General features: G+C 41.5%; 1 protein-coding gene across 3 annotated transcripts in view; it reads right to left on the reverse strand.

Annotated features, from left to right (window-relative positions):
* Positions 1-7,664: 7,664 nt before the first annotated feature.
* ube4b (ubiquitination factor E4B, UFD2 homolog (S. cerevisiae)) overlaps positions 7,665-26,402 on the reverse strand; it is a 93,488-nt gene continuing 74,750 nt past the window's right edge. For all 3 annotated transcript variants that reach the window (XM_078425009.1, XM_078425008.1, XM_078425006.1), the window contains exons 20-27: positions 25,866-26,101; positions 23,936-24,062; positions 23,431-23,575; positions 19,418-19,552; positions 17,874-18,065; positions 14,811-14,985; positions 12,387-12,533; positions 7,665-11,024 (exon numbers count right to left, since the gene is read on the reverse strand). In XM_078425009.1, coding sequence (XP_078281135.1) covers positions 10,954-11,024; positions 12,387-12,533; positions 14,811-14,985; positions 17,874-18,065; positions 19,418-19,552; positions 23,431-23,575; positions 23,936-24,062; positions 25,866-26,101 — 1,228 coding nt within the window. In that variant the 3' untranslated portion in view covers positions 7,665-10,953. The remainder of the gene's footprint in view (positions 11,025-12,386; positions 12,534-14,810; positions 14,986-17,873; positions 18,066-19,417; positions 19,553-23,430; positions 23,576-23,935; positions 24,063-25,865; positions 26,102-26,402) is intronic.

The raw sequence follows: 26,402 nt of genomic DNA on the forward strand, positions 1-26,402 counted from the left end.
GAAGCTAAATTATTTATCCCTCCCACAGCAATGACACAGTGGAACGAGAACACAAACTGCAGATGCTGGAAGTCTACAACAAAATAAATCAGGTAAATGTCAGAGACCTTCAGCAGCTCAGGCAGCAATGACAGAACGAGAAACTGTTCACTGGGCTCCAAATCCGTCTGTAGCAATTAATTCCTCAGATTTCACCAATCTCTGGCATTTGCAAGGCTGAACCTGGGAGTATTATGTTCAATTTTGGCCATCCTGCTGTAGGAAAGAGTATTTACGAGGATGTTGCCAGGACTCAAGGGCCTGAGCTATAAGAGGTTGGGCTGGGTAGGGCCTTCATCCTTGCAGTGCAGGAGGCTGAGTGGTGATTGTATAGAGGTGTATAAAAAATAATAATGAGGGGCATAGAGAGAGTGAAAGCACAGGTATTTTTATCCTCAGGTTAGGGGAAAAAGAACTTGAGATAGGTTTAAGGTAAGAAGGGAAAGATTTAATAGGAACCTGCAGGGAAACGTTTTCAGAAGATTGTGGGTATTTGGAACGAGCTGTCAGAGGTCATAACTGAGGCAGGTAGATAATAACATTTAAAGAACATTTGGACAGTTACATGGATCAGAAAGGTTTGAGAGAACAAAGATACAATAGAATCAAGAGTGCTTTATTGTCATATGTCTCAAAACAGAACATTGAAATTCTTACTTGTAGCAGCACAAATGTGTAAACATAGTCGATTCCCAACCCAAGATGTCACCAGTCCATCCATTCCACAGATGTTGCCTGACCCAACTAGTTCCTCCCACACTTTGTTTGGCTCTAGATTCCAGCATCCACCATTGTGTCTTCAGATTATCTGCTAGGTAACAGACAACCCAGAAAATCAAAACTAGAATTCTCAGACCACAACGAAGACTTTGAAATGCACATGTACTGTATAGACATATGTATTATATATTTTTATATCATGCTGGAAATCTTTTCATTACATCGTCTTCAGCAGTTGGAGGACAGTCCAGGTAATCTTTTTGCAAAATTATTAGTTCTTGCCTTTGTCATTGATATCCGTAACAGAGTCACATTCGGTGGTTACGAATTCCACTTGTGATGTTCTCATTAACAGCTTGCATCCGTCTAATTAATTTGAAAATTAGACATTTAAGCATCACAGGAGCAAATCTGCTGCAGCATCAGATTTACTTTCAAGCCAAGTTCAACAAATATAGTAGTAGTACAAAGAGCAGATAACTGGCACGGGCTGGGTTATAAAGGACAGATGGTACTAGTACAGTTATCTGGTATATGCAGCATCCAATGGTCCCATGTATTAAAAAATAATAATGATTGGGAGCTGATCCAAATGCCATTTTGAGACACATTTCTCCTCTTGAGAAATGAAGAGGCAATTACCTGCAGTCAATTCTGCTTTTTAATTTGAAGATTTATTGTCTGGATAAATAAGAGTGCTCTACATGTATTTCAGATATGTCACCATGACATTTTCCACCCCATTGGGTTGCTTTACACTGGCTGTTTCTGATAATCACGCTGTTGAATTAACCACCGGTTGACCGGCAAGATCTTGCCACAGCAAGAATAAACAGAAAGCCATTTGCTTTTCAAAACACTCAATTCAAGGGGAAAATCAACAATCAGCAAATGTCAATCTGGTTCAGATTAGGTGGAAAATTGCGATTGACATTTCCCCAGTCCCTACCATTACAAATCTACCCTTTTCTGAACAATTATACAACCCGCACGGCTTCAGGAGCGCAGATCCAATGCACTTCAAACGAAAGACACAGCATGCTGAAGTGACTCAGCAGGCCAGACAGCTTCTCTGGAGAACATGGGTAGGCAACATTTTGGATTGGGACCAATCTTTCAGACCAATTGTCAGGGGGACATGTCTGGAAGAGGGGAGCCTGAGAAAGGGTCCTGACTCAAAACATCACTTATCCATGTTCCCCTGAGATGTAGCCTGACCCTCTGAGTTACCCCAGCAGTTTTTTGTAAACCAGCATCTGCAGTTCCTCGTTTCTACATTTTTGTACTTCAAATGTAGTACATTTGAAGAAATGTCCCAACCCAAAATGGCAAATGTCCATTCCCTCCTCAGAGGCTGCCTGACCTGCTGAGTTCTTCCAGCACTGTGTTTTGCTCAAGATTACAGCAACTGTAACCTCTTGTATCATTGCATCAGATGAATTCTATCCATTGTAGTTTCAATATTATAGCATGCAAAATCCAAGGCAACATTATAGTCTTGTGCCAGGGGAAATATCTGCACATCCAGCTCACCAACAAGGAATTATAGCAAGAAAGAATGAAACGGGAAACTCCTGTATTTTTCAGCGATGGTGCCATCAACCTGATCACGTACCACATTACCAGTCACATTGGACCTGGGTTCGATGACTAGATTTATAAATGCATCAGGCTTCATTATGGGGCATTTGAAGTTGTTATCTAGATGAAACTGTCCTGCCTGTGATTCTTTTACCTCAACCATTTATAATGCTTTCACTGCACATCACAGGAAATTATTTTATACACGACCATTTGAAACTATACACGCCTCTTGCAAAGCTCATTCTTTCACATATTTGGGGAAAAGGTGACAATTTACAGGCTTCAGTTTGACCTCTTTGCCAGTGCAGGACAGAAACTTTGTTTTTACAGCATCTTTCATGATCATAATCCTCTAAAATAGCAGCCCACGAGACAATGCAGTGTGTGGCTAGCGTGGGAGTGTGGAGAATTACAGCAGACAACCTCTACAGTCTGCAGCAGAGAGACAGCTAAATCATGGTGGGGGAGGAATGAGGATCGATCACTCCTGCTCTGCACACCTTGCCATGGAATCATTTACTTCCAAAGATGTAAGAGGAGGCATCAGTTTCAAACTATTCAAATAATGGTGTCTTCAGCAGTACAGCACTATCTGTACTTTAGCACAGCATTGGCCAAATAACGAGTGTAAAACTCCAGCGTGAAGCTTGAACGCACAGCCTTCCGACTCCAAACCCAGGCTGATTTATGATGAAATAAAGCGATGCAGAATATACAAACACATTGCACGTATAACATTTTAACGCACAAAACAAACATCAATAAATATATACAATACTCTAAATACTTTCAACACAAACAGTGGGAGATTCCACAAGATTCCCTCTTTTCTTTCCTCTGGGATTCTATGCAAGTTTTGCCTTAAATCAGACACTGTTTAAAAATTGTGGTGGATTATTTGCTAATATTCGGATTAGTTTATCTACAGTAAAGGCTTATTTCATTACAAGCTTCATAATTTCCATTCAGTGATGATACAAGGATAATCCCTGCTAATTTTTAAGTTCCATGTTGATCTAGAGAATGTGTAGGAAGGAACTACAGATGCTGGTTTACACCAAAGAGAGACACAAAATGCTGGAGTAACTCAGCGGGTCAGGCAGCATCTCTGGAGAGAAGCAATGGGTGACGTTTCATGTCGAGACCCTTCTTCAGACAGTCTGAAGAGGAGTTTCGTCCCGAAAAGTCACCCATTCCTTCTCTCCAGAGATGCTGCCTGTTCCATTGGGTTACTCCAGCATTTTGTGTCTATTGTTGATCTAGAGATTGCTGTGGTGAAAATGCTCCCTCTTCCATTGCCAGTCGTTGTCAGATGTCACTCAGAGTCCCCAGCTTCCATCAGTGCATCATTCGGCCAAGCTGGCCAGAAAGTACAATCACAAGAATTTTCAGAGATCAATAAAAATAAAAATAAACTATTTTCTAAAGCAATTAGGATTGAGACATGTACATATGATTAAGGTAGAAGCTGAGGTGACAAGTTTTAAATATAAAATGTTTATTTTAAAACCAGTTTTTTTCATGGAATTTGTGCAAGAATTACAATACATATGGAAAATGGTTCATTTAAGATCAGAATGTTTCCCAGCTAGGAATTATGGCTTAGAACGCCACTAAAAACCCACATACACTCATGTAACAAACCATTGGTGTCAGACACCTTTTACAATGGGGCTACTTCAGAAGCAACTTAAATTCATGTAAACTCAACAGATTTCCCTTGACATTAATGACGGTGTAAATAGCCCAGCCTGTGGCAAGAGATAAATCACCGACAACTGCAATTTACACATTTAACTGTACTTGCTTTAAAATTCCAAAATTGCTGTTAATTACACAGGGTAAAGTCAGTGAACATTAATAGTTTGGCCATCATTACCACTGCCAATTCATGCATGTTATCTTTAACCAATAAGAACTAATAAATGTGGTTTCACAGGCTTTAATCTCACGTTTGACATTATAAAACCTCGAGTATCCTAAATCCATTCCTCAAAAGCTCAGATTTTTAAATGCCAGAGTTTTGGATCTCTACTTCTTCAGGACAGACTCATACAGCATGGAAACTGTCCCTCTGGCTCAACTTGCCCACGCCAACCAAGATGCCCCATCTACACTCATCCCAGCCTTTGGTCACATCCCTCAAAACCTTTCCTATCCATGCACCAAGATCCATAATCTTTTCATCTCAAATGCCGGAGTGCTCAAAAAATAAATCAGCAACATCATGACCAGATAATCTGCTTTAGTGACGTTAACTGATAAGCATGGCCAAGACAACATTTTCAGATGTATTCCATCAAGACCATTGACAGGGCACAGGGAAAAGACAACGGCAATTCTATGTAGCTATCAAATGTCAGCTTAAAATTTCTGTATTCCAATTTTGGTTAAGGGAATTTGAACTTAGAATCTTCTGACCCAAGCGACAAGAGTGCTGTTACCCATTGTACCACAGTGGACAAGGCACATCAAACCTTGGAGAACCCCAAAGATAATGCTTCAATTAATTACACTTTGCAAACACCTAGGACAAGACATTCACGACAGCAATCAAGCAAATGCCAAGTCTATAATGCACATTGGCAGGAACATTCTACAAACATACTTGAAACATGTACACCGATGAAACAAAAACATTGTGGTCAAGTTGGCGGCCCAAGTTACGATAATTAACCTTCGATTGTGGCGATGTAATTCTGCTCTTTGATGTTGTTTGAAATTGTAATGTATACATGCAACAATATGGTAAAGCTGCTATGTAATGTATACATGCAACAATATGGTAAAGCTGTGCCTGCGCATTTGCTAAAATACACAGAGAGTTAAAATGGCAATCTTGTGTCCAGACGTGTGTTGTTTTGGTCTCCCACTCAATGCGTGCTTTTGAGAATGATACTGAGTAGAATGTATCATTAATCTTTCAAGTTAAATTGTTGGCTGATATTTTGCTATATATTGATCATTTTTTTACTGCAATCATCTTGGATTTAATAAGCTTCAGGGAACTTTGTTCAAACTGATTTGAGTTGTTGATACTTGTAACCACGTGCCCAATATCAATGTGGTCAATTCGCAAGGTGACACGTTTCTTCAATACAAGAGGAACGTCAATTTCCAATGTGCACTTGTGCATTACCAAGCGAAACCATTCAAACATACATCATATCCTCACACATTGTGTACCATGACTAAATATAATTTATATTCAATGCTTATCACCTTAAGGAATATTGTTTCAAGTTACTCTGCACTGACATTTTAAAATGCTAGAAACAATTTAACTTTTTGCCATTTACACAGGCAAGAATTCAGACCAAATACCAATCAGTCCAATACGTAAAAGTAACAGTAAAATAAGTTTCTTCAAAGAAACTCACACTTACCGTTGCTAGGTGAGATTCGAATACGATTAAACCTGCAAAATTGAGGTTTCTAACCAAAATGGAGTATTCTAACCAAACATACCCCACATTAACCTGACCCAACACGCTGAAATTAGTTGTACGTGACATAGCTGGTACCCACAAGTGAAAATAACACCACATGAATACAGTGTCTCCAGTCAGCTGAGTAGACAGTAGATTAGCACAGAGCACCACTTGGAACTATGTTCAGAACATGTATGCACGTAGTTTTAAATGCAAAAGTGAAATCAAAGATATCTTGCAGTAGAAGATAATGGATACCATTTTATACTGGTATGTTTAACCACCATTTAATGCCATTCAAAGTTCAGATAATATTAATTATAGAAAAACGAAGGCTTCAAACGTTTCAAAACAAAAATCAAATTTAAATACCTGGAGCAAGGGACAGTATAACATTACCAAAGTGTAAACTGTACTTGGATATTGTAGACTTTAATTTCCTCCTTTTTTTGCTCAATGCTGGAATTTCCAGTCCAGAGGTAAAAATATTTGTTCCATCGCCTCATCATGGTTTCGTTGTAGTTAGTTAAAGACTTTCAAATAGCCTAATTGCAGCAAATTTGACAATAGAAATTGCAACAGTTTATATCCCTGAATGATCGGAGATCTTTCATGCAAAAAAATAGGGCACATGGTGGTTGAATTAAGGATCTAGTACTAACATGAGTTATGGAGAGAACAATCAGGATATTTGGTCAAAGCACCAAGAGTCAAGTTGGGATTCTATTGGTAGCTGCTGGATTAGAAAGGGTTATCTACCATTTCAATAGGGTCACATTATATATTTATTTTTTAAAAGCACCCCCCAAAAAAAGTATTTCAAACTTCAGGTTAAATTATTGACAGATTGAGGCTCATGTCTCAACTAGAAAAGGGTAGACTTTGCCTCCTATAATAGTGATAGACATTGGACCAGTTTCATTGAAGATGATTCGGGCAGCAATGTGGTGCAGCAGCAGAGTTGCTGCCTTACAGCACCAGCGAACCGGGTTCGAACCTGGCTACAGGTGTTGCCTGTACGGAGTTTGTTCCTTCTCCCCATGACCACGTGGGTTTTCTCTGGGTACATCAGTTTCCTCCCACACTCCAACGACGTACAGGTTTGTAGATTAATTGGCTTGCTGTAAATGTAAAAATTGTCCCTAGTTTGGATAGCGTTGGTGTGCAGGGATCGCTGGTCGGTGCAGACTCGGTGGACCGAGGGGCCTGTTTCCGCGCTGTATCTCTAAACTGAACAATTGTACAATCCAGATGTGCCTTAAAATGTCTTGTGTACAGTCAAGTTTAAAAAAATAAAATTCAATGCAACTATGGCAAAGAATGCTAGCTCAAAAGATTAAACTCAAAGGATAGAAATGAATGGAGGAGTGAAAATAAGCAAGAGATGCACATTAACATAAACTGAATCCCAATATTCCATAGTCTAAATCATTTAATAATGAAACCCTGGTGGCAAAACGTTTCTTCATTCCAAATACTAGAGCAGTGCAAGTTCAATTCTAACTTAATTTTTAAGCTTGTTGTATGTTCCAAGTTGCTGAATAGCTTAATATATTGGAAAATACGGCCAAACCAATTTAGGTACCTGAAATAATAAAGCACGGCTATGAAAACACACAAGTAGTATCAATCAAGAGAAAAAGGTTTCCCAGACATGGAGCACCAAATTTTGTAGGCCGACCCGAAATGCCAACCTATTGTTTCACTTTACAGATGTTATTCGACTCAGTTTCCATTAATTACTGTTTAAAAAAAAAAATGTTTTCCTTTTTAAATCAAGTTTAGGTAGTTAGTGTACTTTCAATGTACAGGCTATTTAGTACATTAAAAGTAATAGAGACTGTAAATATTAATCACATACAGTAATACCTCATTTACTGTTTCCCCACATAGCACCGGTTTGCTCTTGGAGCCTTATTTTGATTACGTCAACGATTAGAGCCATTATTATTAAAAATGCAGGCAAGATAAAAGCTTCTGCGATGGCGACCTCATGGAGACGACTTTGTTCAAGGAGCAATTAGGAGTTCGTTCCTTTGTTCAAGGAGCAACAAGACGACGATTAGTACAGGTGTTAGAAGTTATGGGGAGAAGGCAGGAGAATGGGGCTAGGAGGGCGAGATAGATCAGCCATGAATGAATGGCGGAGTAGACTTGACGGGCCAAATGGCCTAATTCTACTCCTATCGCTAGTATGAGCAAAATGGAAGATATGCTTTGCGTTTGCGTGAATGATCAAACGCAGTTGTAATGGCCCTTGTGAAGCATTGTTTCGCTTAGCATTCTATTTTGCAGCAATGTATCTATAATAATAATAATACATTTTATTTGTCATATGTAGGTTGGCACAGGGTCAACGGTACAATGAAATGTATTTGACAAGACAACGGGTTACCTCAGCAGTAATATTCCAAGGATAAATAAGATTTAAAAAATGACATTAGTAAGGTAAAAAAGACAATATTAAAAATAGGTAAAAAGACAATATTAAAAATAATCAACATATATGATTTGAAATGTGTTTCTGAGTTCAGAAGCCTGATGGTAGAAACTGTCGTTAAGTCTGGCGGTACGCGCAGCCATACTCCTGTATTGTCTGCCTGACGGTAACAAGGAGAACAGCCTGCGTGCTGGGTGGCTGTGGTCCTTGATGATGCTGCGTGCCTTCCGCAGGCACCGCCGGTAGAAAATGTCCTGAATGGCCGGGAGACAGTTGCCAGTGATGTGCTGTGCCGTCTTCACCACTCTCTGTAGTGATTTGTGGCTGTGGGCAGAACAGTTCCCGTACCAGACTGTAATGCAGGCTCATCTAGAGCACTAAACAAGGTATTACTGTACCGATGATCTATCAATGTCCAGCATTCAAATGCCTCAATCGAGTTATGTACTGGGGGGGCTTGGAACAGCAAACTATGTGATGCACCCAACACCGGAAAACTGTTTGCTGTGGGCTTGCAATAAAAATGACTTCATCTTTCAAACACTTCCTCAATTATCTTTTTTGCTACTATGATACTTGACTAATCTGCATGAAAACACGTACAGATAAAGACAAGGATAATATAATTTAAAAAAATAAATGTGGAAAGTAGGAAATGCACAAAATAATTCATCTTCCAACCAAATTGTGGCCATGTAACTGAATTCAATGGGAGCACTTGACGGAAATATTTGGAAAAATACAGGGAGAGAATGTTAACAGCTAAATTATATATCGCCTTTACCTATTAACCTGACACCAAATGTCCTCATTATTTTAATTGTGTGAACTTTTACATCATCACTAAAATTAGGCATTTATAATCTGGATAAATGTAATAAAATTATTTTAACACATATGTCAGCTTTCATATTTGACTTTAAAATGATTTTACACTTTACAGTAAAAATTAAACCAGAATTTCAAGATTAGTAGCAGCTATCAAGCTCATAAGCCGAGAACTTATAGCAGTTGTTTGCAATTAAGAGATTCCAGCAGAACACTCATCACAAACTCGCAACTTAAAGATTTTCCGTTTTAGTATTGGCCTAAATTCAAAGTAAAGAATATGTATCTTGGCAACAAATAGATTTCCTTTTTCCTTTACAGATGTTGCCGCAGTGTCCACTCCCATGTTGCTACGTTTGACTCATGCAGTATGTTGATTTTACAGTAAAACAATATGATAAAACATCTCTCCGAAGAAGGATCCCAACCCAAAACATCACCTATCCATGTTCTCCAGGGATGCTGTCTGATCCGCTGAGTTACTCCAGCATTTTGCATCCTTCTTGATAAAACATCTTCCTGATACAGAGTGATTTATAACTACGGGAAGCACAAAGGCAGCAGAGACAATATTTCTGAAGTCACTGCACCTTTGTGGAAAAGTGACAGACTCATTTAGCTGGCAATCAATGAAATTTAGGATTTTTCTTCCATACTTTATTTAACTTGCAAATAAGATTTCCAAAATGCAAAGTAATTTCACATTACTTCAGTTTGCTACAATTCAGGACAGTTGAAATAACCAACTCTGCAGCAAATTATACAAAATGTAAATGAGATTAAAAAAAATTATTCAGAAAATGTAGACAACCAACATGAATTAAAAGCTCAAATTAACAGGAGTGAATACAATAGGGCAGACAAAAAAATCTTGATTTTCTTTCTATTCACAAGTCAGATACTCAAGAGCATCAACAATAATAAACAGATGCTGCCTGATCAAATGAGGACGTGCAGCACTTTCTGCTTTTATTCCTGATTGCCAGCATCTGCAGTAATTTTTGGCATGAACTATACCATTTGGAACATTTCAGTGTAAGGCTGAAGAACTCTTGGAAAACAAGAGTGCCCTCTGGTGTGCTGTCACAATAAAAGCCCTCTGGGAGAGGAAGGAAATCGAATGGCTCCTGCATTTAGGATGCTTCTCAGAGCATGTCTTGAGAAAACCTTATTGCAATCAAAATATCCCAATAATGCAGCTCATACAGTGGAAAAAGCAATGGCCGTAAAACATGGTTGGTAGAAACGGAGGAGAGTCGTAACTTCTTAGCTACAGTGTTTGCAAACAAGTCTATGCATAAAGTGGAACAGGAGGGAGAGAGGCAGCTAGAAAAAATATAAATTAATGATAAACAAATAGAATTCAATAGTCTCACCTTTAATCCTGTGAGCCAACAGATTATGCCTCATAATTAAAACATCAGTTTTTAGGGACAGGGCCTGTGCATCACTTTGGTTTTGAAGAACATTTAGTGCAGCAAACAAAACAGTCCCTTCAGCAGCGACTGGGCACAGTAATAATTTCAACCTAAAATACAGACCATCTTCCGTTAATACAGTCGTTTAAAAAACATCGTTGCTCAGACCCTTTTAGTTTCCAAATTACAGATCCGAGTACACCACTGTTACACTTGGACTGGTCACGTGTTGCTGTACTGAAAAAGGTCTTTTAACTTGTACCCAACACCTCTGAGCTTTTTCTCCTTTAAATTGTTTGTTCTTTTAAATTAAATTTATTTACAGCGACATAACATTTTTCTACGGTTTTCAGTTCACCCTTTTTAACATCAGTGCAGCAGTCCTGCCTGCAACGATTCACTGAGGAGCAGATTTTCTCTTGGGTCTCAATATGCTGGTGGTCTACACTCAGAACTACAAACATCTGGCATGGGATCCATCTTCCAGAACACATCACTGCAAACAGCGATTTGCATGTTGCTTCACTTTCATCCAGGCATGGATCCTCTCCTTCAGTTCAGGCACTAATATACAAAATGGAACAATGTAGAGAGCACAGTGGAATTAGTCACGCAATCTCCTTTCAAAACATTTGAAGACATGGCTAAGCAAAATTTAAAGGGTGTTTGCTTACAAACATCTGAATATTCCACGCTTGTTTCCTGCTTTGTTACTGTGAGATGCTGTATTGGTGGAATTTGCAGTGAGAATGTCACATATTGCAATCCACTCTAGATAGCCAAGCCCCAACTCCTCTTGCCTCTTCAATAGTTCGACAAGATCAGGCACATGGACACACTTCAAATTCAGAATTTGTAACTGGGTTGCCAATCTTTCTATCACAAGTATTTTTAACTTCACCGTATTATCTCCAGTAAGACTGTGGTGCTGTCTCCCGGCATGAGACCACGTTTCAATGTGGATCCCAGGTGCTGTCTGTGTGGAGTTTGCAGTCACCCTGTAACTGCATGGATTTTCTCCGGTATTCGCCCACATCCCAAATTAATGCGGGATTGTAGGTGAATTGACCTTTAACATTGCACCTGTTTAACATTTAACATCAGTCTGTAGGGAGTGGATATGAAAGTGGGATAACAGAACTAGTATGATAGTGTGATCAAAGGTAGCCATGGACTTGGTGGGCAGTACCTCTAAACTAAACCAACACTTCCACAGGTGCAAGAAGCCTTCAGTTGAGAGAAGCTTGTTCAACTATGCTGAACGTAACAATGCTGACTAATCCTGGACCCAGATGATGTTTCACAAGGAATGCTTGTTGGTCTTCAGTTAGGAAACTCTGGCTCAGTGTTTCCCTGTGCTGTATGTAACCAATTATACACATCATTGTGGTATCAGAACACAAACCAGACTGGAGACTAAACCAGGTAGGCTATCAGCACAGCCACTGCCTCATGGTTCCAGTACATGTGGTCACACTCTCCCTGTCAGCGCCCAGGTTTCCTCCAAGTGGTCTGCTTGTCCCCCACATCGCAAGGTGTGTGGGTTCGTAGGTGAGGTGACCTCTCTAAATTACCGCTACTGCATGGAGATGGGGGTGATGGGGCAAAGAAAAAGGAAGTTGATGAGACAGTGGGGAGATACCATGGGTTAGGGTTGGAATAGTGTTCGATATGAAGCATGGCCTTGATGGCCAAAGAGCCCCTTCATGTGTGCATTCTCTCTCACGGAGATGAGATTTCCACTCTGCAGTCTGAAGGAGGGTCTCGACCCGAAACATCACCCATTCCTTCTCTCCAGAGATGCTGCCTGTCCTGCTGAATTACTCTAGCTTTTCGTGTCTATTTTCCACTCTGCCAGAGTTCAGCAAATTTTGCCCTTATTTTTGAGTTGCAAATCTTATCTAGTGTTAAAATAACATACTTTACCTGGCTCTAGCATGTTCTCTGTTAAATGTTGGCGGTTAAATGGGTCGGTTGGAGAATTCAGTAAATGTCTTAAAATAATGGAGCGGTCCATTATAGTTCCTGAAGGCAGCTTGACAGGATCATTCATCAGGGTGTCCATCAGTGGATCTGTAACAATGAAGCCCTTTAAATCACAGCTCAATTCCACCAAACAGTTCAAGATTAATTTACCCAAATTATTCCGTAGGCTCCAGTTCTACTTGTCAGCAATGTGCTGGGTCCCAGCACTGACACATCTGCCTCTAAGCACGCATCCAGATAAGTTACAAAGTAAAAATGAGGAAGGTGCATAAACCTGGGTTCAGTCTTACATCACCCCTTGATATAAGCATCCCTACTTCTGCAAGAGACTGGGAGAAATAAGCAGTTCATGTTCAGCTCTCAGGAGCCCTATCTAGCTTCCATTACAGAAATGGAGACACACAAGACTGCAGATGCTGGAATCTTGAGCAAAAGAAAGTGCTGGAAGAACACGGGTCGCCAATTATGGATGGCATGGTGGCGCAGCGGTAGTTGTTGCCTTACAGCTCCACACACTAGAGTTTAATCCTGACTGCGGATGATGTCTGTACTTTCCTCCTGTGACCTGCGTGGGTTTTCTCTTTGTTTCCTCCCACTCTCCAAAGACTTACACGTTTGCAGGTTCATTCGCTTCAGTAAAATTGCGTGCGCGTGTGTGATTGTGTTAGTATACTGGGATCGCTGGTCGGCGCTGACTCAGTGGGTTAAAGTGCCTTTTTCTGCACTGTATCTCTAAACTAAAACCAAACTAAACTCAGCGGGTCAGGCAATATCAGTGGAGGGATGTGGACAGACAATGTTTTGGGTCGGGACTCTTCCCCAGAATGACCCATCAGTCTGAAGTGTTCCAACTCAAAGCATAGTCTGTCTATTTCCCTCCATAGATGTTGCCTGACCTAGAGTTCTTCCACCAGTTAGCCTTTGTTCTACCACCATTACAGTGAGGTTTTGATACAAGGCCCTCGTTAGCTCTAGCACTGCCACATCACGCAAGCTTAAACTGCCACTATTATACCAGTCTTGTAAGGAGAGTTTGGGAGACTGGCATCTACAATGAGTTATAGTAATTCAACCCTTGAATTAAAAGGACAGCAGTTATACAGATTACTGTTGTATGAATGAATTACTATCAACATTTTATAAAATCCACAACCCAGTACTGATTGGATATCAACCTATAACAATGTCTGCACACTCAATAATTCTCAGATCTATACATCATTGGAATCTTTTTTCAAAGACAGACAAGGATTTTGACCATGCCAACATCCTGTTAATTAAGTGCTCCTCAGTTTACCAGAGTGGACAAAACAGGTGCTCTGCAGTAGCAGTGGTGTCTTTTGGTCAGGTGTTGGTGTGGAGCCAGCAAACAAAGCCAGGGACCAAACAGTTGCCAAGTGGGACAATTGCCTTAACACCTGTGGCTACAATGAGCCCAAAGGAGTCTAAACACTGCCATTTCAAGGCTGAAATGTGCCGCAATTAACTTTATTTTGTAAAGCAATGTACATTTTGCAAACAGTCCAATTTAAATAAATCTGCATTTATAACTGATTCACATCTAACTGAAATTATATAATGCTCTGGTAGATTGCACTCAGAATATTGTAATTGGTATGGTCTTTGTAACCAAAAAATGGCACACTTGTAATAGTTCAATAAAGGTTTACTAATTGACACCTCAAATTCAAGGATGCCCCCAGAGAGAGATAATAAACAGCATTTAAAAGAAAAAGGGTGATCTCATTGAAACAGATTCTTCTTATAGCACTTTAAAGGGGCAAATACAGAGTTGGTGCATTCCCTGGCTAGGACAATTAGAACCAGGCACACACTCTCAAAATAAGGTCATCCATTGACATCAGAGATGAGAAGAAATTTCTTCCCCCAGAGGCCTTGGTTCCTGACTGTACTCAAATTAGAGAACAATAGATTGTTCTACATTACAAAGAATCAAAGTAAGATGAATGAGGGGGAAATGGCATTGAGGTAAACAATCTTATTGAACGGCTAAACAGATGCAACACCTACTTCAACTTCTAATGCTCAAACATACAATGAATTAATTTGAAGCCACAGACCACAGAAAATATTTAACAGGCTTTTTTTGGCTTCACTTCATTTACCTCCAGCATCAAATTGAGACAAATATGAGGAACTAATCCTATCTACAAAACAGTACGAGTTTCTCTTCATAAGAGCTGGTTCTATAGTGGGAAGGCCTTTCAGACATTATTTTATGCTGAATTCCCCGATTATAACCAAACTGATATGACACAAATCCATTGAATTCTCTAATGATGGGCTTCAGGGAGAACCAGTACATTCTGATTCACCATTAGACTTTTTCCAACCTTCACTCACCTCTGAACTCATCTGGTGCATCACCGTAGTCAATCTCCGCACGGGCATTCTTTGTCACAATCTCTTCCACCTTTTCTGCCAGCAGCCTGAACTTTTCTATAGCTATTGTCGATTTAATTCCCGCTTTTCTCATTTTCGAAATGACTTCATCAAAGAGCTCTTTACTGTACGATCGCTGTTCCCAAAAGTGCAAAACAGAAATGAAAGACAATTTACAAGTGAAATTACAGCCAATCCACCACACAAAACATTGACATAATAGAAGGGTATCAAACCAAATCCTCCTTTTTTGCTTCTAAACAGGAATGTGTTTATTAGAGCAAATAACATTAAAATTGCATAGAAAATTATGAGAGGCATAGAATCGCAATTTGACATCAGAAGTTACAGGTTTGGATCCAAAAAGAAAGTAGGAGTGGACGGGTAGGGGAAGAGAAGCTGAGGAGGAGGTAGATGGTTAATGTAACTTATTCCTTCTATACCCAAAGATGAAGTTACTCTACACTCCAATTCAGCTCCAGCAGTTTAGCAGGAAAACTCATCTGTATCCCTTCATCTCACTTGAGATGTAAAGCACAAAGTCACTTACAGATACCACACCTCAGGCTGCAACTCTGCTCAGAGTCTCCTTGTAAACACTTTCCCAAAGATGTCACTTTTAAACCTTCACCCAGCAAAATTACTTCCCACAATGAGAGAAACTTGGTTCAAACAAGTGAAAAATAACTGCAAAGTGGTGATAAAAATCAGCAGATAAAATGCTTTTGCACGTTTTTAAAAGTATCAAGACGAACATCTAAAGGACATGGTTAGAGACACATTTAATTACACCACATGAAGTTTAATTTAGATAGTGTGGAAATAGGTCTTTCTGTTCACCACGATCACCAATCATCCGTTGACAATAGTTCTCTGTTATCCCACTTTCTCTGTCCACTCTACACACTAGGGGACAATTTTAAAGGCCGAATAACCCACAAGCTCACACATCTTTGGGATGTGGCAGGATGCCCGAGCACATGGAGGAAATCCACGTGGTCACAGAGAACGTGCACATGCCACAGACAGCAGCCGAGGTCAGGATTGAACTCCGGTCTCTGACGTCGAGACAGCAGCTGTACCAACTGCATCACCGCACCAGGGCACAGACAAACATATGAATTAAGAGCACAGATTGGCCACTTGGGCCCTCCAACCTGCTCCGTCGTTCAATATCCACTGCTAATCCAACTTTAACCCTAACGTCACATTCCCATCTGGCACCGGCACCCTTCAGTTTATCAAGAATCTATCTACTACTGCCTTAAAAAATCCAATACTCGCTGTTCCAAAATCGGTAATTCAATATTTGCCGATGGAAAACAACCTCCCTGTGAACAACCTCCCTCTCAGAATCCTACGCGTTTCACATGGGGCAGTGAAAGACTTCAGATCACCTAGAGTAATGCGTACAGTTCTGGTTGCCACACTACAGAATAAATGTGGCAACTGAGTGTGCAGACCAGATTCACCATGTTGCTGCCTGGACAGGAGGGCTGTAATCTCTTAGATGGAGAGATTGCATAGTCTTTATCCCAGGTTGTGAAAGGGTAGAACTAGAGGAAAGAAATGTAGAGAATTTAAGGGGTACGTTTTTCCCCCAAAGAGCACATGGGCTGAACTGAACCATTTCTACGCTTGACAATGATTCTATGGGTAAGAAGGAACTGCAGATGCTGGTTTAAACCGAAGATCGCCACAAAAAGCTGGAGTAACTCGGCAGAACAGGCAGCATCACTGGAGAGAAGGAATGGGTGACGTTTCGGGTCGATGCCCTTCTTCAGACTGGTTAGGGATAAGGGAAATGAGAGATATAGACGATGATGTAGAGAGATAAAGAACAGTAAAATGGAAAAAGTAACAATGATAAATAAAACAGGCCATTGGTAGCTGTTTGTTGGGTGAAAACAGGAAAGACTAGTATACACTGGAATTTAGAAGGATGAGAGGGGATCTTATCGAAACGTATAAGATTATTAAGGGGTTGGACACGTTAGAGGCAGGAAACATGTTCCCAATGTTGGGGGAGTCCAGAACAAGGGGCCACAGTTTAAGAATTAGGCCATTTAGAACGGAGATGAGGAAAAACTTTTTCAGTCAGAGAGTTGTGAATCTGGAATTCTCTGCCTCAGAAGGCAGTGGAAGCCAATTCTCTGAATGCATTCAAGAGAGAGCTAGGTAGAGCTCTTAAGGATAGCGGAGTCAGGGGGTATGGGGAGAAGGCAGGAACGGGGTACTGATTGAGAATGATCAGCCATGATCACATTGAATGGCGGTCGGTGCTGGCTCGAAGGGCCGAATGGCCTCCTCCTGCACCTATTATCTATTGTCTAGTGGACTTGGGCGGAGCAGGGATAGAGAGAGAGAGAGAGGGAATGCCAGGGCTACCTGAAGTGAGAGAAATCAATATTCATACCACTGGGCTGTAATCTGCCCAAGCGAGATACGAGATGCTGCTCCTCCAATTTGCGTTAGCCTCACTCTGACAATGGAGGCGGCCTAGGACTGAATGGTCAGTGTGGGAATGGGAAGGAGAATTAAAGTGTTTGGCATCCGGGAGATCAGGTAGGTTTAGGCGGGCTGAGCGAAGGTGTTCAGCGAAACGATCGCCCAGTCTGCGTTTGGTCTCGCCGATGTACAATAGTCCACATCTTGAACAACGGATACAGTAGATGAGTTTGGAGGAAGTGCAAGTGAACCTCTGCCTAATCTGAAAGGACTGTCAGGGTCCCTGGGCAGAGTCGAGGGAGGAGTTGCATCTTCTGTGTTTGCAGGGGAAGGTACCTGGGGAGGGATTCTATGAGATCAGCTACTGACATTTCTCTTAAAACAGCATACACAAGTAAAACAAAAAAACTGCAGACGCTAGAAATCTGAAATTTAAAACAGAAAATGCTAGAAACATCAGTACATCAGGCAGTTTCAATGCAGAGAGAAAGTGCTAATGTTGCAAGTTGGAGACAATTACATTCAGTTGTTTAAAACGGGACAAACGCATTACATTCAGAATGCATGTGCACAAACCTGGTCATCAGCAATGGCTTTTGCAAATCTGGGACAATCCAAATGCAGGTAGATGTCAGTCAACTGATCCAAAAGCTTCTTCGGTTCAAAACCATACTTCTCCGGGTTTTCTACTTTTAGGTCACGGCATTTCGGACCACACAGCTGCTGTAGGTTGAAGTTCAGCATTGCTGCTAAACGTGGCCCAAGCTCCTGCAATTCATTTGAGCAAAAATCAACTGGTGTGTTACAAAAGCCCCTTCTTTCTCAGTTTTCAATTGGATAATAATATTTCAGAGTGTTGCGCTAATCAAGAAATGTTTTCCTGCACAAACTAATGGGCGGCACGGTGGCGCAGTGGTAGAGTTGCTGCATAACAGCGAATGCAGCGCCGGAGACTCAGGTTCGATCCTGACTACGGGCGCCGTCTGTACGGAGTTTGTACGTTCTCCCCATGACCTGCGTGGGTTTTCTCCGAGATCTTCGGTTTCCTCCCACACTTCAAAGACGTACAGGTATGTAGGTTAATTGGCTGGGCAAATGTAAAAATTGTCCCTAGTGGGTGTAGGATAGTGTTAGTGTGCGGGGATCGCTGGACGGCGCGGACCCAGTGGGCCGAAGGGCCTGTTTCTGCGCTGTATCTCTAAATCTCTAAATCTAAATGAATTGTAATATACCCAATGCCAATAAGGAGAGTAGCTGTGATGAACTGCTTCTTGTTTTGTTTCCCCCACCGCCCCGGTTGCCAACTCTCATGCAAATGGTTGAACGCGAGAACATGAATGGCTGAATAATTGCACCCAGAGCTTTGGTCAGCGGGGCTGTGCGCAACACCAGTGCAAGCAGGGGTAGACACATCTCACTGCCATTCTGTACATTTACCTCAGAACTGCCAAATTCTGAACATACATGGTCGCATGTGTCTTGTGACAAAATATCTGCTGTAAACCAAAGAAGATTGCTGCTCGGTTTTAGACTTTAGAGATATATAGGTCCTTCAGCCAACCAAGTCCATCCTGACCAGCGATCAACCCATGCACTATTCTGCACACACCAGGGACAATTTTACAACTCACTGAAGCCAATTAACCTACACACCTGTACATCTTTGGAGTGTGGGAGGAAACCAGAGCAGCCGGAGAAAACCCACGCGGTCACAAGGAGAACGTACAAACTGTGCACAGACACCACCCTTAGTCAGGATTGAACCCGGGTCTCTGGCGCTGTAAGGCAACAACTCTACAGCTGCGCCACCCAGTTAGCTGGGAACAAAACATAGCTAAAACTACAACGTAGGTAACAGCAGTTTGTGTAATGGAAATTAGCCCTTACTAAGGAATTGAGAAATCTCTACCCCCAAAATCTGAAATACAGATGAAAATTCACTCCAGGAAAGTAGATAACCTATTTCCTGACACATGCAGATGCAGCTTTGCATTACAGAAAATGGTGATACCGAAAGTTTCCATTGAACACAAACCCCCTCCCACTCGTGCAGGAGTCAGCTGTAAATGTAGATCTTCCACATGCATTTGGTAACTAATGAGGGAACAGAAATTACTCACGGGTCGAAGGAAAGGTTTTTGCACTTGTTTTGTGAGGTAATGGAACATATCCACAGTCTCGGCACCAAGAGCGAGGTACGAACGGGAGACACGCTCGTCTTGAGTCAGCTGGGACTGCCGGCTCTGTTGCTGATCCTTGCAAAAGTAAAAGGCAACCATTGAGGTGAACACTGAACTTGCGTGAAGAAATGGAATGTGCTATTTCAATTGTCATTATTCAGCAACGGACTGGAGATGAAAGCAGTTTATTATTTACGACATGGCTGCATTATTATTATCAGAATGAGCTTAAAAGATTTAATGGCTCATTATAGAGAGACGCTATAGATACTCCAAAGGGGCACTATATATGACATCTTAATGGCGCTTTAAGAAACGTATTTTTAAAATGGAGAAGCGAACAGCATTATCGCCAAAACAGTTGTTTTATGTTCATATATATTTATTGGATGTGGGCTCAACTGTCATCCATTTTCAATATCATCGATTCATTTTAGAAATGAGTCAAGTCAGTGTCATGCATTAAGGAAACAGGCTCTTCGGCCCAACTTGCCCATGCAGACCTAGATGTCTCATCTACATCAGCCCCACTTGCGCACATTTGGCCTATCTCCATCTAAGCCTTTCCTATTCATATACTTGTCCAATCTTCTTTTAAAGGTTATTATACCTGCCTCAACTACCTCCTCAGAGAGCTCATTCCATCCATCAACCTTCCTTTGCCTCTAGTTGCCTCTCAGGTTCCTATTAAATCTTTCCCTTCTTCCCTTTAACCTACGTGCTCATGTTCTTGATTCCCTTTCTCTGCATAAAAGACTGTGCATCTACTCTATTCCCCTCATGATTTTATATACCTCTATAAGATCACTTCTCACCCTCCTGAATGCCAAAGAATAAAGTCCTAGCCAGTCGAACCTCTCCCTACAGCTCAAGCCCTCAAGTCCTGTCAACTGAGTCCAGTGTTCATCTAAAATCACATATCTGCCAAATCAATGAAGTGCACCATTCTTTAAGGGATGTCAGTGAATTAGCTAGACTTTTAATGACATGAAGTTTCAGATTCGCTTGACGAGATTCTAGACTGCAAGTCCAATTAGTTGCGCTACCAAAATCAGACTTGGTCCATCAAATCTGAATGTTTGGTTGGTTCAGAGAGAAAACAATCCCAAAGGATAGCCAGAAAAAGTTGTGTTTTATAAAAATGTACACGTATATTTCCTTAGGCAGCAACCATGTGTCTTGTGCAAATGTGAGACATGGCTGCACAAATCATAGACAGCATGCCACGCAAATAAAAAAATCCAGCACACTGTTCCCAAATTTCAAAAACAGTACGTTTGTTCATTTCAAAATTGGAAATACTTTCATTCCATCTAGTCATAGAGTGATACAGTGTGGAAACAGGCCCTTCAGCACAACTTGCCCACGCCGGCAAACATGTCCCAGCTACACTCGTCCCATCTGTCAGCATTTGGTCCATATCCCTCCAAACCTGTCCTATCCATGTACCTGTCTAACGGCTTCTTAAACGTTGGGATAGTCCCAGCCTCAACTATCTCCTCTGGCTGCTTGCTCCATACACCCACCACCCTTGGCGTGAAAAGGTCACCCCTCAGTTACCTATTAAATCTTTTCCCCTTCACCTTAAACCTATGACCTCTGGTCCTTGAATTACTTACTCTGGGCAAGAGACTGTGCATCTATCCAATCTATTCCTCTCATGATTTTATACACCTCTATAATATCACCCCTCATCCTCCTGCGCTACAGGGAATAGAATCCCAGCCTACTCAACCTCTGCCTATAGCTCAGACCTTCTGGCCCTGGCAACAACCTCGTAAATCTTCTTTGTACCCTTTCCAGCTTGATATCTTTCCTATAACATGGTGCCCAGAACTGAACACAATACTCTAAATGCAGTCTCACCAACGTCTTATACAACTGCAACATGACCTCCCAACTTTTATACTCAATACTCTGACTGATGAAGGCCAATGTACCAAAAGCCTTTTTGACCACCTTACCAACCTGTGACTCGACCTTCAAGGAACCATGAACCTGCCCTCCTAGATCCCTCTGCTCTACAACTCCCCAGAGCCCAACCATTCACTGTGTAGGTCCTGCCCATGATAGACTTCTCAAAATGCAACAACTCATATTTCTCTATATTAAATTCCATCAACCATTTCTCAGCCCACCTGGTCAATCCAGATCCTGATGCAATTTTTCACAACTATCTTCATTATCTGCAAACCCACTCACTTTTGTATCATCAGCAAACTTGCTAATCTTGCCCTTTACGTTCTCATCCATATCATTGATGTAGATGACAAACAGTAATGGGTCCAGCACTGAACCCTGGAGGCACACCACTAGTCACAGGCCTCCAGTCCGAGAAGCAACATTCCACCATCACCCTCTGCTTCCTTCCATGAAGCCAATTTGCTATCCATTCAGCTATCTCTCCTTGGATCCCATGCGATCCAACCTTCCAGAGCAGCCTACCATGCAGAATCTTGTTGAATGCCTGACTGAAATCCATGTACACAACATCCATAGCTCTGCCCTCAACCTTTTTGATCACATCTTCAAAAAACTCAGATTTGTGAGACAACTCAGATTTGTGAGCCCACGTACAAAACTAAGACAATCCCGAATCAGCCCTTGTCCATCCAAATGCCAGTATATCCTACCCCTCAGAATACCCTCTAGTACTCCAACTACAGATGTCACGCTCACTGGCCTTCAGTCCAAACATTTTCCCCGCGGCCCTTCTTGAATAGAAGTACATTTGCCACCCTCCAGCATCCCTCCTGTATTTAAAGACGACTCGTAGATTTCAACCGGGGCTCCGGCAATTTCCTCTCTAGTTTCACACAATGTCCTCAGATATATTTGATCAGGCCCTGGAGATTTGTCTACCTTCATAAATGATAGTATCTTCAGCACCTCTTCGACGGTGACACTGACTGCTCTCAAGACACTTCCAATGACTGCCCCAAATTCCTCCGTCCTCCTGTCTTTCTCCTCGGTGAATACAGAGGAGAAATACTTAGAGGACCTTTCCCATCTCCTGTGGCTCCACACAGATTTGCTTTGATTCCTGAGAGGTCCCACTCTGTCTCTAGTTACCCTTTTCCCCCCTTATGAATTTATAAAATCTCTTGGGACTGTCCTTAATGTTATCTGCCAGCTATCTTCTGGCCCCTTTTTGCCCTTCTGATTTCCTATCTGGAACACAGAACAGTAAAGAACATGCCCTTCGTCCATAATGTCTGCACTGAACATGATACCAAGACCGTCTCTATCTTCCAACACACAACCCCTATCCCTCCATCCCTGCATATCCGTGTCCTCTGAAGTTGTGATGCTCCCACTCAAATCCCAGTCACCAGGTCAGGCTCATTTCCCAACACAAGGTCCAGTGTGTTCTCTTCTCGGATTGGACCATCTGCAAACTGTTTCAAGAAACCCTCGAACACATGTCATAGATTCTGCCCCGTCTAAGCCTTTTGCACTGAGCAAGTCCCAATCAATATTGGGGAAGTTAAAAATCACCCACGAAGACAACCCTGTTACTCTAGTATCTATTGGTGAGCTGTCTACATACCTGTTCCTCTACCTCCCACTTGCTATTAGACAATAGACAATAGGTGCAGGAGTAGGCCATTTGGCCCTTCGAGCCAGCACCACCATTCAATGTGATCATGGCTGATCATTCACAATCAGTACCCCATTCCTGCCTTCTCCCCATACCCCCTGACTCCGCTATCCTTAAGAGCTCTATCTAGCTCTCTCTTGAATGCATTCAGAGACTTGGCCTCCACTGCCTTCTGAGGCAGTGAATTCCACAGATTTACAACTCTGACTGAAAAAGTTAATAGGAGCCCTACAGTACAATCCCATTAGAGTGCTTTTTTTAATTTCTAAGCTTCATCCTTTTTTCACTGGTTATCACTCATCTCCTTACTGAAAAACAAATTAACTAACATTAAACAAAATATAGTATTTACCCTGGGTAACGCGTCCCAGCGCTCTTTGTTCTTCATTTCTTCCTGCACCTCGTGGATACGTTTAAGAGAATCCAGGCTCTCATCCAGCAGGTATGTAGTATCATTTATTAACATATTGATGTAACGGACAAATTGCTTTCCAGAACTAAGATTATAAAACAAAATGTGCAAATGTAGAGCTAAAGATATCCCCAAAAAGAGCAAACTGACAAATAAATCACTTTATAAGCCTTTGACTGCACACTATGGTACTTATTGCCATAAATGTAACCCTGCCCTCCCCACCTCTCTTTTCCAGCTTTCTTCCCCTCATTCCCCTCAGTCTGAAGGGACTTTTCCAAAATGACGTCCATCCATTCCCTCCACAGATGCTGCCTGACCCACCAAGTTCCTCCAGTACTTAGTTTCTTGTGCCTCCATTGTACTGCTTCACTGCAAAATCGCTAGCTTCTTAACTCTTGCACGTTTACGCATCATAGGGGGAAAAAAAGATGCAGCAACTTACTTAAACTCTTCCAAAAAGGTGCCTTGATGTGCTACGTTCTGCCAAAGACTCTTAAATATTGTGCTGATGTGGTAACGGATAGTGAATTTGTCATAGAATTCACTTGTTGCTCCAGTATGTTCAACATCTAAGGAGCAAATTAAATAACAAGTTAATACTGCTTATCAAATTCATCTGAACCTCAGTGTAACACAGTAGGCACAAACCTTTTAAAATACATGGGGGAGAAACTGGCCTGTGATCCCCGACACTAATGCACGCAAGATTACTGACCGACAGCGCACTCCTCTCTACGTTCAGAGATCAACAGAACTGAATACATACACTCTAGCACATCAGACTAGTCAACTAGTTCTCCTGTGACCAGTCTATGAAGACAAATCTCTTCAATGGTACGCTTCTTTAACACAATATGTAAGCAAAAATGCAGCCCTGGTTGCAGAGTGCAAAATAAATCGTCTTAATCCAAGAAGGTAATGACTTAAACATCATGCCGCCTTCTAAGTGCTAAATGAAAAGAAAGATCCACAGCTCAGTACAAACACGCTAAATTTCAATTTTGTTTTATTTCATTTAATAGTCGGGACTCAAAATGAACAAATCACATGAAATCTATTCATGCCACCTCTGCTCTCAGCTGAGGCAGTTCTTGTAATCATTTGGTTTTGTCACTCGATATTTCTCCTTAAAAGGAACAGGCATAGTATTGGAATGAATACTTTTTGGAGCCAAACTAACTGGCAAGACCAGCTAATAGGATGTGCACTGGGTAGTCAACGGCACAGTGAACACACCATAATGGGTCCAATTCTCCAAGAGAGGAATGAAAGGGCTGGAATTAAAACTTTAAGCAAGCATTTCTTTGTGATGGGTCAGTGCAGGTCACAGTATACCACCAATATACCAGCACCCTTGGTTCGAGGGCCTTGCCATATTATCTATTTTATGACCGTATGACCTTATTTTGTCAGACCAACAGAGATCACATCCTTGGGCGTCCATAGCCAACGCCCATGGACGTTGGCTATGGGAACGGATTAGCCAGTTCTGGCTGGGCCCTTGCTCCAGAGCCCAGCCTCAGGCAAATCCAATCCACCAATCCGTCGCGGAGGTCCTGATGAAGTCATGATCAGTGCCTCACCAGGCCTAGGAGCCACATATTCGGGGGGGTCTTTCAATTGCGCTCTCAGCATTTTGTCTGGATTAAAGGAGGTACTGGACAGTCGGTGGTGGACTTTAAGTACAAAGGGAAAATTGTCTTTTTTATTAAATATACAAGTTTTCTTGTCATTATTTAGCTTTGTCACTGGATATTTCTCCTTAAAACAAATATAAATAAGCAGCAGATACGGGCCATTCAGTCCCCAAACCTGCTGCAAAGTTTCATAAGGTCAGTGTTGGTCCAGCTGTGACCTCCTATTTCTATCGCAGAAACCTTTCAAAACTTTAAATCTCCAATACATCCAACCCTGCCTTAAAAATGTTCAAAGAAACTGCCTCCACCACACTTTGAGAAACTGTCTCCACCACACTTTTTTTTTTGGAACATTAACCTCTGTTTTTAAGATTCCCCCACAAGAAGTATCATCTTTTCCATACCCATGATGTCAAAACCTCTGGATCTTAGGAAGAACTTTAACTAGTCTTGGGCCTCATGGGCTCTTTCAGTAAACCAAAACAAAATCTCAATCTGTTTGAAAAATTGTCATCCACAATCTGATGATTTCTAATGATTCTGCTTCCCTACTGAACAAAGAAACGGGACTATTTTCAGAAGTATTATAGTAAACGTTCGATTAAAACATTAGTTACCTCACAAAGCCTTGAGCACCAATCTAGGCTCACCTGTCCAAAGCATACGACGCATTCCCCTTGCACTAACTGGAGTGTTTCCATCCCATTGTTCAAAGCAAATTTTAAAAAGGGATACCTGTGTAAAATTTCATTAATGCAGGCACAAGTTGTTTCGTGGCTAATGGGTGATTCTCCATCATTTCATAGAACTTCTGTGTTCGAGGCTGAACTGCTGGGTTGGTCACAAACACGACTTCCACAAGCTTGGCAATTAGATAAGGATTTCGGATATAGTTTTGACTACAGGTAAATACAACAAGGAAGGTCACGACATCCTGAGTACAAGGCTCGTATAAAACCTGAGGGGAATATCTGTAGAAAATGAATAGCAGTAAATTAAATGCACAAACTGGCACATGGTGCAACAAAACAAAGGCACTCAGAAATTCAATAGACCTCTTAAAAAACCCCCTCTAATTCTTGCCACGGTAAATTTAAAACTCAACACAAGGGACTGCAGATGCTGGTTTTCACAAAAAGACAGTGCTGAAGTAACTCAGCAGACCCTTCTTCAGAAGTCGACCCCAAAAAGTCACCTATTCACGTCCTCCAGAGATGCTGCCCGACCTACTGAGTTACTCCAGCACTTTGTCTAAATTTAAAATTGAGCAGC

This window comes from Rhinoraja longicauda, chromosome 30 (genome assembly GCF_053455715.1).
Source record: "Rhinoraja longicauda isolate Sanriku21f chromosome 30, sRhiLon1.1, whole genome shotgun sequence".
NCBI lineage: Eukaryota > Metazoa > Chordata > Chondrichthyes > Rajiformes > Arhynchobatidae > Rhinoraja > Rhinoraja longicauda.